Below are 13,651 nucleotides of genomic sequence, written 5' to 3' on the forward strand. Positions count from 1 at the left end.
ATTGAAGGATAATCTCAAGAAAAGGAGTGGAGCACTGGGGGAAGAAGTGGCCAGTTGTAGCAGAAACGCTGTGATCAGCCACAGAAATGAGAAGATCAGTCCATTTTCACTATAGAAGAAAAGGAAAAAGCGTGTGTGCTGGGAAATTTCCCAGCTACTAAGGAGAGAGCCTCGCCTTCAGGAAGTTAGGGCAGGGGACCAAGGAAGGGGAGATTCATGATCCAGCCACACCTGGATATTGACTGGGAGATAAGATCTCCATGCCATAAATTCACAATCACCCCAGAGGCACCCCCTTTAAGGGAAAATTCTCCAAACCAGAATGAGTGAAGGTAGACCTAACTAGGAGGAGCAGAGTTGGGCTAATCTGAGCCCACACAATACTGATTCCCCCCTACCCAACAGCTATGCCAGTAAGCTGCTACAGAGGAAGATTGGTAGCATGTTTTGAAAATCCTACTCCCAGCAGACTGAAAGGCATTTCAAGATGCTAAGATCTCATCCTCGAAATTTAAGTATGACTGATTGCAAAGTGGTTAAAGGTGGTAGAGAAGGTTATTGGGCACAGTTAGATTATCTTCAAAGGAAGTAGAGGCAGGTCAGAGATGATGCAGGGTACCCACCAGGGGGAGGACATCTGGAGAAGGGTATATGCAGAAAGAGGTAAAAATATTCCCCGGGATTTCCTCAGAGGTGAAACCATTCCGAAGATAATGAGCCCGAAACACATACGTGGCATTACAACACATGCCTGTGTCTCTGCCTCTCTCTGTGTCTCTCATAAATAAATAAATAAAATACAGTGGCTGTGGCCTGACACAGTTCCACCCCTTCCGATGAGGACAGAAGCCCCACCGCCCCCTGCACACGAACACCACCACTTGGCTTGAATTCTAAAGACACCACTAAGTTAAGAGGCATTGGTGATTCCCAAGTGTCTTCAGAGAAGGCCTCCAAAGCAGGGGCCTGAATCAAAGAAGTTTTGTTTGTAGTTTACAGACATATGATTTTCTGTGGGTATGACCTACGGAGAGTATATTATTTTCAGAGTCACTTTCTGCATGCTAAAACAGGTGTCTGCTCTGAGGTGCCTGGGTGGCTCAGTCGGTTGAGGATCCGACTCTTGATTTTGACTCAGGCCGTGATCTCAGGATCATGAGACCAAGATCCGCATTAGGCTTCTCCCTCAGCATGGAATCTGCTGGAGATTCTCTCTCTCTCCCTTTACCTCTATCCCTCCCCTCATTCTCTTTCTCCCTCTCTCTCTCTCTCTCTCTCCATCTTTCTTAAACAAACAAATAAATCTTTAAGAAAACAACAACAGGTGTCTGCTCTGTGTAGATAAATTAGAGAAAAGTACTTTCTCTGTGGGGATGAGAACCCCAGGCTCATGATTCGGTGTTTTTAAAGTTAAGTTTTATTATTATTCAGATATGACAAAGCCAACAGATCAAGAAACAATCGCCATTGAAAAGAACGTTTGTTATACCCACAGATCCCAAAGGGAGCTGGCACATTACACCAAGGGGCCACACACAGGGAAGCACACAGGGTCAGTCCTGAGGTAGAGGGAACAAGAGAAAATGTGGCTAAAAGCAGTAGTTCCCATGGGCAGAAACAGCCACGGCAGGATAAACAGATTGGGGATTAACCAATTTGAGTAATTTCAGTGGGGTCTGGGGCATAGGACTGTCCCTAGTTGTCTGGTACCTGGTCCTTGGGGGATTGGGCAGATAGGTAGTGGCCCAGAGTATGAGACAGATAAAGAAGACAGTTGGGGACGCCTGGGTGGCTCAGCAGTTGAGTGTCTGCCTTTGGCTCAGGGTGTGATTCCAGGGTCCTGGGATTGAGTCCTGCATCAGGTTCCCCACAGGGAGCCTGCTTCTCCCTCTGCCTGTATCTCTGCCTCTCTCTGTGTCTCTCATGAATAAATAAATAAAATCTTAAAAGAAAAAAATCTTCTTGGGGATTACTATGATCCAGGTCTGCATCTGAAAAGATTGGATGCTTCCCTCTCTTTGAGAGGTTGTCTGCTATTTCCTCCACCCCCACTCCCCCAGTCATCCCCCTCCAACTACCCCTCCCCCTAGCCGGCCCTGGTCCTGCCCTCCCTTCCAGCTCTCCTCCCTTCCAAGAGAGCCCTGACCTTCCCTGATTCTTTTCTGCCATTTGCCCCCCAAAATACTTTCTTTCAAAGGAGACTTCTTCAGTCAGCCCCTTAGTAAGCAATATAATAAATGACCTATCACAATGCTAAAGAATTAATGAGGCTTAATGCGGGAGGAGTGGAGTAATTTGAATCCCCCAGAGAGTTTCCAAACCACATCTGCCCAGAGATTCTGATACAGCTCTCTCTCACACGCCCTATTCTGGCACTAGGAGGATGCATGTGGGCTGTGCATTTCAAAAAAGAGTATCTAATGAGTGAGAGAACTCTGACCTTCAGGGAGAACCACCAGTTTAGAGTTTGCTATACATTGACATGAAGTTTTGCATTTTTAGTGCAATCGTGGAAAACAAAAGAAGTATGGGTTTCTGGAAGCAGAGTAGGAAGGGCACTCAAAAATTGTCCTTGTATAGGTAGGGCCTCCCCCCTCAGGTGACCCCAATCCCACAGGTGTCCAAGCCTGTGGTCAGTCCCTGCACCACTATTCATTAGATGTACAGTCACTGGCTATGTGTCTATGCGCTTCACAGACTCGGATTCTGGCTGCTGGGGATGAGCTATGATAGGTCTCTATCCCCAGTTCTTGTTAAAATGCAAGTGTTTAGCTTCTAAGGAAAAAAAAAAATATATGAACCTCAGTGAGTTAAAGTTGAGTGCTAGAGTTATAGAGTCAGTAGAATCTACTAAAAATGTATTAACCATGAATTGTCTAGAATTTATATCAAGTATGATATGGTTCCATGAAAACAGCAGTTACAAAACCAAAGGTAGAATGAGATCCCTATTTTACATTTACATGTAGCAAATATCTGTACGTTGACAGGATGTGTGTGAGGGGAACACATAGGGGGGGGGGAGCAGAGATGAGGGCGTTGGTGGGGAGAATGTAAGGCTGGGGTTATCTAGAGAGTATGCAGGCGGTGTGAAAAGGAGCGTGAGATAGGTGGGGGGGGTGTGCACATGTGCGTGCATGGCTTCACGCTCCTGAAGACAGTGCAAAACCGTAGTGGACACCTACGCTTCCAGAACCTGAAATACAAAAGGGAATGGGCAGAGCCCCATCCCTACCCGCCTCCCACCTCCCCCAAGGAAACCTAGATGATGTTTAAGAGCAAGGACTTTGGAGTCAGACCTAGTTTTTTTTTTTTTTTTTTTTTTCAGACCTAGTTTTAAATCCTAACCCAAAACTAGCTGCAGTATCTTGGGCAAGTTATTCAACCTCTTGACATCACTTTCTCATCTGCAAAATAAAGATACCCCTCGGCATCCATAAAGGACTGAGCCCAGTGTTAACACATAGCAGACATGCAATAAATGGTAACAAAAAATCTTAGCCTGTCTCTCAAAATGGAACTCAAAAGAAAATTGTACCGTGGTAGGAAAAAAAAAAAAAAAACTCTGATAAAGCAATTTTTAAAATGCATCACATCTGTATTCTATTCTATGGCTTCTTTATTTTCAACAGTTTGGAGGGTTTTGCGAGGGGGAGAATAGAGTTTGCAAACAATTCTTGACAACTGGTGGCTCTTAGGACTGGTAATGGGTGAAAACATGAAGTCCACAGGATGATGTTCTCCAGTGATTCCAACCAACAGCACCCATTATAAACATTCTCACTTGTAAGTACTGTGCCCTCTCCCTCCAGCTGACAAAGGTGCCCAGAGGCTGAGCACAGGCCACCGCTCCAGGCAGGGTGCCAGGCAGCAAGAGAGCTGGGTGCAGTCTGCCCTGGGTTAGCTATGAGTTTGCAGCTGGAAACCTCAATGCCACTTGGGTCTTTCACTCCAAAATCAATCAGACTTTCAAACATTGTGGGGGGGTGTTGTAATTATTGGAGATCTAGCAAGTAGTCACTTGGGCATTATAAAAAGCAAGTATCTAATAGAAATAGGAGGCCTTTGTTACTTTATACATTATCTTGAGGGCTTCTTAAAACCAATCAAAAATAATGCTGAAATCTTAGTCACGGTCACCCAAAGATTTTTTTCCCCCTACTGCAAGAAAGTGCCTGCTCTAATCAGGAATGCCTGCTATCTAATGACGAATAAGGATAATGCAAAGTCGTTTAATGCTCTTGAATAATAAAAGTAGTACACAGCCCTCATTTTTTTTTAATAGCCTCTATGGCGTTTCCCTGCTAATGCTATTCCAGCAGCGAGTCCCTCTGCTTCTGTGATGTTGCGATTCTCAGCACTTCTAGCTGCTGGCTTCTCCTGAGAATTAGAAGGGACTCCCAAAGCAATGGCTGGCGACAGCGGGAGGACCTCAGGCTCTTTTGGGAACCTTCTCACGGTTATCGTAGCTGATGCCACCAATGCCCTCCAGAATATTCATGGGCAGAGGGAACACGATGGTGGAATTCTTCTCGGTGGCCACGGTGGTCAAAGTCTGCAGGTAACGCAACTGCAGGGCTATGGGGGACTCGGCCAGCACCACGGAGGCTGCCTTCAGAGATTTGGAGGCATTCATTTCTCCTTCCGCTGCAAGGACCTAAAAGGGGCAGAAATAAAAGAGCTCAGACATAGGGGCCCCAGGGTGGCTCAGCGGCTGAGCATCTGCCTTGGGCTCAGGGTGTGATCCTGGAGACCCAGGATCGAGTCTCACGTCAGGCTCCCTGCAGGGAGCCTGCTTCTCCCTCTGCCTGTGTCTCTGCCTCTCTCTGTGTCTCTCATGAACAAATAAATAAAATCTTTAAAAATATAAAAATTTTTAAAAAGAGCTCAGACATAAAAGTTGACAACTATAACAAGGGCTTTCCCTTTCTGGCAGTGGCATCCTGATGCCTCTCTGCCAGACCCCACTTTGCCATGCGGGTTTCATCCAGTTACTTCTTTGGCAAGGGGGACAGTTTCACATTCTAATGGTGTAGGAGAATCTGAGGAGGTTGCAGGAAGCGGGGAGATATTTGACAAATTATGAGTCCCTAGATTTCCTTTGCAAACCAAATACAAGCACCGCCTTTAACCCAGCCCGGTAGACTGGGAGGTCACCTTAATTCTGTTCGGAGATCTCTCTGGAGCCCCCAACCCCGCATTAGCCTTCAGGGAAGTCTGAAATCCAAGGCCTCCACCTGGCTTCTCTCTCTTGTTTTTACTCGCCCTAGGAGATGTTTTTCTTGCATTCTGCTGCCAGTTGAGCCTCACTCTTACAATGTAAGAACTGTTTCAAGTCTCTCTGCTCTTGATTAACCAGGAGCAGTAAGTGCCAGTCTGACAACACCCACTGGAAGGCTCTCTTAAGTGCTGGCTTCCCTTCTAGTTCTCTCCTGCCCAAGGCTGATTCGGTTGCCTCAGGAGTGGGTACTCACTACCTCTGTGCCAAACCACCCACCAAGTCCACTGGTGAGAAGCTCCTGGAGCTTCCCAGATAAACCAGAGATGGGGGAGGGATGAGGGTAGAGAAAAACTCATTAGTTCTTGAGGAAGTATACAAAAGGCCTCTCATCTGGTTTCTGATACTCCAGAAAATCCATCCGACATGAAGGCTGCAGGTCCAACAGACACAAGAACATTCGAGGCCAGGGTATGCTCACGTCTTGTAATTCTAGCCTGGATTGTGTTTCATCATCACCATCACCACTCCCTTTCAGTTCAGCACAACTTACCACGCTTAACAGCAATGTTCAAAAGACAGGCACCAGGTTGGCTATAGCAGATGGTGACTACACCCATTGGGGTGAGCACTGAGTAATATATAGGATTGTCAGATCAGTATGTTGTACACCTGAACTCAATCTAGCATTGTACCTCAATAATAATAAAAAAGTCATAATTACTAGCTTTATAAAAATGTAGAATCCTAAGCCACAAGAGACTGCTTTACTGAGTCTGAGGTGAGGCCTGACAATTACTGTTTGCTGTCGTCAGTTCTGTCTAGGGGACTGAAATGCAGCCAAACCTGGGACCCACCTTGCTAAGTCACTAAGCATTTACTGAGCACCCCTTGACCCAAGACCTGTTGCCAAATCTCCTCAAGATAGGGGCGCCTGGGTGGCTCAGTCAGTTTAAGCATTCGACTCGATTTCAGCTCAGGTCATGATCTTGGGTCATGAGACTGATCCCCACATCAGGCTCTGCACTCAGCACAGAGTCTGCTTGTTCCTCTCCCAAAGCCCCTCTGCCTCCCACTCCAGCTCACACTTACTCTTTCTCCCTCTCTAAAATAAATAAATATAATATTTTTTAAAAAATCCTCAAGATGTATTAAGCTGCCTATTACCTTTTAATTCAGGAGGAAATTCTCAGTAAAAAGTATGAAAAAGAACCCCTTTTCTTATCAAAATAATTGAGAAGGCCTGATCTGTCATTCAACGTCCATCTTTATCTGCTCCAAAGCTGGGCATTTTGCCTTCCAGTGTAGACGGAGTGGCCCTTACCCTGGCCCTGGCTTCCCGGGTGGCCTCAGCCTCAGCCGCCATGGACCTCTGTAACTGCACGGGAATCCGAACATCTTTAATTTCCACTCGGGCCACCCGGATGCCCCACAGCTCTGTGGCATCATCGAGTAAGGTCTGTTTCCAAAGCAAAAGAAAGGACATCGATCAGAACGCAGATGATGTAAATTTCTGACATGCTTTATATTCGCAAGATAAATTCCTCTGCTTTGTCTCCTTTAGTATTTGCAGCATTTGGAGTGAGACAATTTGGGAAAGGAAAAGGTGTTCTTACTGATGACTCCCAGGAATTGAAGTGACTCCCAAGAAGAATTCAGAAGCTTAAACTGACAGATCTTTCAGGACATACCAGGACCCCCCACCCCAACTATTCCTAATGAAATATGTGCCATCCATCTAGAGTTGAGCAAATACCCCACGTTTTCTTGTCAATGACACATGGGCTTCTCAGACACTCCTGGATATTGTCCTGGCCCTGCCATTTGCAGCTGTGAGTCACTGGGCCACTTAACCTCTCTGATGCTTAGTGTTCTCATCTATAAAAGGTTTCCTTTCAGGATTTTTATGAAATTTGGAGATAATACATGTAAGAGATCTACCAATGACTCATAATTGCTCAGTAAATGTTATTGGGTATTTTTTGAGATATTATGTGCCTTGCTCTGTTTAACCTCTGCTGTGGGCTAGTTTTACTCCCCAGGTAGCCAGGTATATATATATATATTTAGCACAAGCAGCCTAAAATCAAACATACTTGTCCTTTGTAAAAACTTAAGACCACTGATGATGTCACGTTGGTTATCCTGCAGAGGGAGGGATGAAAATGCACGCCTTGAGAAATAGTGAGACCAGATGGGTAGTTCCCTCAGAGGGCAGCAGCAGAGATCTCTGCCACCAAGTGGCAAGCCATCTCTTGCCTTTTCATGATTTCTGCAGAATTGTGGGACATGGTGAGACCTCCCAAGAACCCAGTGACTGGACTGTAGCTGGGGAAACATCTGAGTTGTCAAACTCATGGGGCTCTTACAATTGATTTGCAGAGCTATACAGACTGACAATATTTCATAAAACTTTGGGGTCTGTGTGCCACCATAGGTCCTGGAAGAGATGCCAAGGACCAAAGCTGAATTTCCCTCCTAACTTACAGAAGGGAGGTTCAGAATCAAAGTATAATTGATTTCGGACCACACAGAAATGTAATTGTCTATAAACTAGGGCGTGCAAGGGGTGAGATGGATTCCTGCAACATTCTCATCAATATTAGAATAATGATTACTATCAACATAATTACTGATATAGGTATTGCCATGTCAGATTTTCCAGGGATCACAGGCCTCTGCTGTCTCAATTGAATCCTGCTCTAATATTCCACTAAAGTGCAGAAAGACATGGGGTGTTTGAGAAGTGGTGGCCCTTCTGGAGCAACTTCAACTAAAAAGGATGCTAACCTCTTCAGGAAAGCCTAATGTGTGCAATGCTAACTTGTATTTTCCAAGTTTCCAAAGAAAATGGATAAGGTGTACAATTCCTACAGCTCTCCTCCTCCCTCTCAGATATTTAAATCTACACCTTGTGATTGTAAAGGAATAAAACCACAAACTGAAGGTCAGTGTTTACAGCAGCTGTGTGTGTGTGTGTGTGTGTGTGTGTGTGTTGCATGTGTGAATGCACATGCATGCACATGACAGGGGTTCTTTGAATTACTATTTGATATTTGATAGTCTGATAATTAAAATAAAGGAACCAAAGATACAGGCTATTCATTCTCAGCATCTTTACCTGGATGCTATGGGCAATCTCTTCTCGGCCAGCTAAAATTTGGGACAAGGTCTGTGTCCCTAAGACATTTCTCAGAGTAGTCTGAGCCAGCAGAAATGTGGCTTGGTGGACATCGTTGACATTAGCCACTGCTGAGACAGCACTGTAGATTCTGTAATAGACGACTCCATCCACCTGAGTAGTCACAGAGTCTCTGGTGAGGATCTAGAGGGCAAGGATAGGGAAAATCACATGTTCATTATGACTTTCACAGCAAATGACAAAGTGCCAGGCAGCCTAAGAGCCCTCTCTGCAGGAGGAGAGCATGATGCCAACATTACCAAAAATCTGCCCTGGCTAGAGTATAATATCATCTTTGTTGGTGATGATTTGCCATGGTGAGAAAAAGCACATGGTGAGAATAAGCACAAATCTATTTGCTTTTTAAACATTTTTTATTTTGAATTTTATTTATTTATATGACAGGGAGGGAGAGAGAGAGAGAGAGAGAGAGAGAGAGAGAGAGAGAGAGAGAGAGAGGAGAGGGAGAAGCAGACTCCCTACCGAGTAGGGATCCCAATGTAGGACTTGATGTGGGGCTCGATCTCAGGACCCCGAGATTATGACCTGAGCTGAAGGCAGATGCTTAACCAACTGAGCCACCCAGGAGCCCCTCTATTTGCTTTTATAGAGGCTCTGTGTTAATATTATGAATAATGTGACAAGGTGCTTTGCAGCCATTGAGAGTCCTCTGGCAGACCCAAAGTAGTAGAACCTAGAACTCTCTTCTCCCATATAGGATTATGGACTATGGAGCCAGAAAAGAACCATGATTGGTCACTAAAACTGCTGAGTCTTGACTGGGTTTCCTGGACCAGAGAAAAGAAAATTAACATTGACTCATATCTTCTATCATTTCTGCCCTCCTGCACTATAGGCCCTACTCACATTTTCTTTCCTTTTCCTGGATCGTTTTGGTTCTTAGTAATTCTGTTTCTCTTCCCTATTGCCTTGCTACTGGCCTTGGATATTTATAGCACTTTAAGAACTGAAAAGAATTATTTGAAATCCAAATGAAGATGGGCTCTGTGCTCTTTCCCCACACCCACTGTGCTGTGCTGCATCCAATCACTCACAAATAAAGTGAATGCTAAAGATTTTACTAAAAAACCTTCTGGATAGGTGAGAGTGAGGATAATATCCTAACCAGATCCTACCCTCCACCAAATTAAATTCAGTTCCTTTATATGACTTATCTGACTCTTCCAAGCCTCTCATCTACTGCTCTCCATCCCAGTTTCTCTGCCAACTGCATCTTTTCTCTCTCTTACCTGGGATTTGCCCCTCCAAGTCATTGCAAATCTTATAGCAGTCCAGCCCTTGCCATCGGCTTTATTGTCAATTGGAAAAGCAAAGCCCACCTTTGGTTCCTCAAGCAGGTCCCTTACAGTTTGAAAACATGTTGTAAAACTTCAACTGTCCATGTAATGGGGAAGATACAGGTTTTGTTTTGTTTTGTTTTAAATTTGTTTTAGATTTTATTTATTTATTCATGAGAGACACACACAGAGAGGCAGAGACACAGGCAGAGGGAGAAGGAGGCTCCCTGCGGGGAGCCCGATGTGGGACTGGATCCCAGGACCCTGGGATCACATCCTGAGCCAAAGGCAGATGCTCAGCCACTGAGCGACCCAGGTGCCTGATACAGGTTTTATTCCTACCCAGCATTACCTCTTGTGGAGGAATGTTGCAAGTAACAGTTCGGAGATCAACTTTGACAAACACATCTATGCAGGGCAGGACCAGGATCAAACCTATAAAAAACAAAAGATAGCTTAAAGTTTATCCTATCGAAACTAACTAGAACAAATTATCTCCTAACTATATGACACATTATTTTCATGAGACTATAAATGCTTCTCAGACAATCTTCAATATGTACTCCTCTAACTTTAGGGAAAATTAGCTCCTCCTTCCAGTCAGTGACTAAAAAAAGTGATTCCCTAGAAATTAAAATCTTGTGGTAAAAAGCTAAAGATCCTTGACATTTAATTTTTAGATTTTACTTTTAAAACACTCAACCTTCTTCTACCCAAGAGTTGAATTTGACATTAATTAATTTTTTAAAATATTTTTTATTTACTTATTCATGAGAGACACAGAGAGAGAAGCAGAGACACAGGCAGAGAGAGAAGCAGGCTCCATGCAGGGAGCCTGATGTGGGACTCGATCCCAGGACCCCAGGATCACGCCCTGAGCCAAAGGCAGATGCTCAACTGCTGAGCCACCCAGGCATCCCTTGACATTAATTTAAAAGGATATTTTGGAAATTGGTGTCCTTATTAAAAATATCTGTACAAAAAAAGATTTAAGTAATAGATATTTTATCTTAAATATCATTGACTGTCAGCTTTCTCATTCATCTTCAATAATACTGAAGAAATAGAATTAAAATCTCCTTAAGATTTCAAAGTCCTGGGACCCCTGGGTGGCTCAGCGGTTGAGCCTCTGCCTTCAGCTCAGGCATGATCCTGGAGTTTGGGAATCCAGTCCCGCATCGGGCTTCCTGAGGAGAGCCTGTTTTCCCTCTGCCTATGTCTCTGTCTCTCTCTCAGTGTCTCTCATGAATAAATAAATAAAATCTTAAAAAAATACATTTCCAAGTCCCTAAAACCAATGTTTTTCAGAATTTGCTATTTCTCCGGAGTTATGTTCTAGTTCAAAGATAATGGCATCCCCCAATTATAAACACTTTCACTTCTCTTTGAGTTGTGAAGTATTTGGGTTTGGGGCTGAGTAGGGGAAGGGTGGGGATACAGAAATTCAACTGAGGATCCCATGATCCTTAACATGAGCCTGGTGAATGTTCTCTACAGCAAGAGTTACAAAGATTAGAACCACAAGGGATGTCAGCAAGATGGAGATACCAATCCATTTTTGTTCACCAGAAAGATTTCGTGCTGTTGTTTTTGTTTTCAAGGGAGAAACAAGTTTGTAGGTTGTGTACCATGCAAATGGCTGGTAGCATCAACAGAAAACACTGCTAAGGAGCTTTCTTTCCATTGGTCTCTGAACTCTCCTGAGACTTGCAGTGAGGCTTGTGGCCTAATTTACCTCCTTTTTTGGTGCCAGGTCACTGGTTGGGGTTATGACTCCTAAAACTACAGTTAAGTCTTAGCCCTCGCACTTACTAGCTTGTGACCTGGGAACACATACAACTTTCCTGAGCTTCAGTTACTGAATCTCTAGAAGATGGTAGTGAGGATTAAGCATGATTCAACACGATAATGAAATAAAGTACTAAACACAGTGCCGGGTATATATTAAGTGCTCAAGAAGTGGTAACACTTATTATTATTAATACTTTCCATTATTAAGGAATAATTTACAATTTACAAAAGTGGAGAGGTTTAATGGAAAACAATTGGCAATTTGGCTTGTTTCCCTCTAGCTTTTATGGCTTTCTGAGGGAACTCAGTTGCCCCAGAGACGTGTATGACGAGAGTAATTATCCTGGGACATTTAGTGGTGAAATCTTCTGGGAAAATTCATTTAAAAGAGATACACTTTTCTCTAGAGACTTCCAAGTTATAGCTAGTCTACTTCTTTCAAATGAAGTTTTACTTTACTTATAAGCTTGGCCCCACCAGATGCAACGTGACCTGGATGGGGTAAACCTTGGCCTGTTATACCTCAGTTGAATGAATTATATTTGGACAAACTCATAAGAACAACCATAAAAAGTCCTTCTTGCCCTCTCTCCCGTACATTGTTCATGAAATTAGACAAGTAGGTTTATACTACTTGAAATGACTAAGCCTCTTAACAAGCCTCTGCTTTTGAAATTTCTCTTTTTTTTTTATTGCAACAGATATCTGAGTGCCTACCATAGTGTATGGCCAAGCACAGAGCACATACAGTATAGCAGTGAATAGATAGTTCTTGCCCACCCACCCCCGAGAGCTTATAGTCATAATAGGAGGCAGAAAACAAATGTTACTAGAGAAGTACTTCAAATAACAGTACTTTTTAAATGTACTTTATGGCCTCTCCTTTCAAAACATTAGAATTTATCATGTGAAATTGTCATGCTTGAGAATCAAAAACAAATATTAGCAATTTGATATAGTTCCACTACATACATACCAAGAGAAGTTATGAGAATTAAATCAACACCTAACTTCTAGAGTTTTAGTACCTAACACTTTCCCATGTCCACCCCCCCACTTCCACCAAATCCCATCTTCTTATAACATGAAGAATTTGGAACAGTTTTCATTCTAAGGTAGAGCAAGGATGGAAAGAAACACAACATTTGATCAAAGGAATTGTACAAGGGCTTCCAGCTTTCTATTACTCTGCTTGCCAGGAGAAGAAATTCCTTTTTACTTTTTCCATTAGCTCTTTTCAAAGAGTGAGAATCAAAAACCAGATCCTGGAATAGTCTCCTTGAGTAACTTAATCATCTACTGGACCATTTACTCCCTCCCTTCATTCTTCTATCTTCCTTTTAGGGCTCTTGATAACAAGTGAAGTCCGGCCAATGTAACAGAGCAAGTCTTTGCTCCTGTTCACTGAATCTCTCAGAGGGAATGTTAGGAGACAAGGTCAGATTTCCAACCTCTCAAACTAGTGGTCTAGTGGTCACTCCTGTTAACTCACATAGCAGAACAACATCTTCCCATTTTACAAACAGACAAGGGCTCCAGCAGCTTCCTGTGATTTTTCTTTGCTTATCAAGAGAGGCTGCTGGGGAAAATTTTGGTGGTAACAGTTATAGGTATTAGGTGCCCATGATCCTTTTCAGGGGTGTCCTACCTGGCCCTCTGGCTTTGTCAGCCTGGATGCGTCCCAGTCGGAATACAACAGCACGTTCATACTCCTTAATGATCTAAGAGATTAAGGCAGAGAATTTAGTCCTAATGGTTCATCAGCTCATAGAAAGAGCCCAGTTTATTTCCCAGGGTGTTACCTTTAAGCACATCCATATGGAGAAGGGGAAAGTAATGATCATCAGCAACAAAGAAAGGGAAAACAGGATCCAGCCACACACGCCAAGCCGTTTACTGCTGATGCCTAAGAAATGAAGAGAAAGCAAGCCTGTGATCCCTTTGGCCATCCTCTCCTTACATGGTTCTTAGAAAAGCCATTCAGTCGCATGAGTAGGCTACTACACAAGAGGGCTGGCCATGCCTGGAAGCGCTGACAAGGAGCTTGAAATTCATGCACACCTGTAAATGCAATAAACACACACACACACACACACACACACACACACACACGCATGCACACACTATTCATCCAGAGTTTTAGGTTGAAATTGACCTGTCCTT

General features: G+C 43.7%; 1 protein-coding gene across 1 annotated transcript; it reads right to left on the reverse strand.

The window, feature by feature from the left end:
* Positions 1-4,432: 4,432 nt before the first annotated feature.
* STOML3 (stomatin like 3) lies at positions 4,433-13,437 on the reverse strand. The gene is made up of 6 exons (XM_041767453.1): positions 13,291-13,437; positions 13,137-13,209; positions 10,050-10,132; positions 8,340-8,543; positions 6,543-6,677; positions 4,433-4,657 (listed from the first exon to the last, which is right to left on the reverse strand). The coding sequence occupies exons 1-6, from the start codon at positions 13,435-13,437 to the stop codon at positions 4,433-4,435; spliced, it is 867 nt and encodes a 288-aa protein (XP_041623387.1).
* Between the last annotated feature and the right edge of the window lie 214 nt (positions 13,438-13,651).

The sequence above is a fragment of the Vulpes lagopus genome, chromosome 8 (assembly GCF_018345385.1).
Source record: "Vulpes lagopus strain Blue_001 chromosome 8, ASM1834538v1, whole genome shotgun sequence".
In the NCBI taxonomy this organism is placed as follows: domain Eukaryota; kingdom Metazoa; phylum Chordata; class Mammalia; order Carnivora; family Canidae; genus Vulpes; species Vulpes lagopus.

What these genes read in the sequence shown, in the direction of transcription:
- STOML3 (XM_041767453.1), bottom strand. Translation starts at nt 13,437, where the DNA reads ATGGCCAAAGGGATCACAGGCTTGCTTTCTCTTCATTTCTTAGGCATC. An exon ending in GCAACATTCCTCCACAAGAG is followed by an intron (nt 8,544 to 10,049) that starts GTAATGCTGGGT and finishes CTTGCCCTCTAG; the next exon opens with ATCCTCACCAGAGACTCTGT. An exon ending in CCCGGGAAGCCAGGGCCAGG is followed by an intron (nt 4,658 to 6,542) that starts GTAAGGGCCACT and finishes TGCCCCTTTTAG; the next exon opens with GTCCTTGCAGCGGAAGGAGA.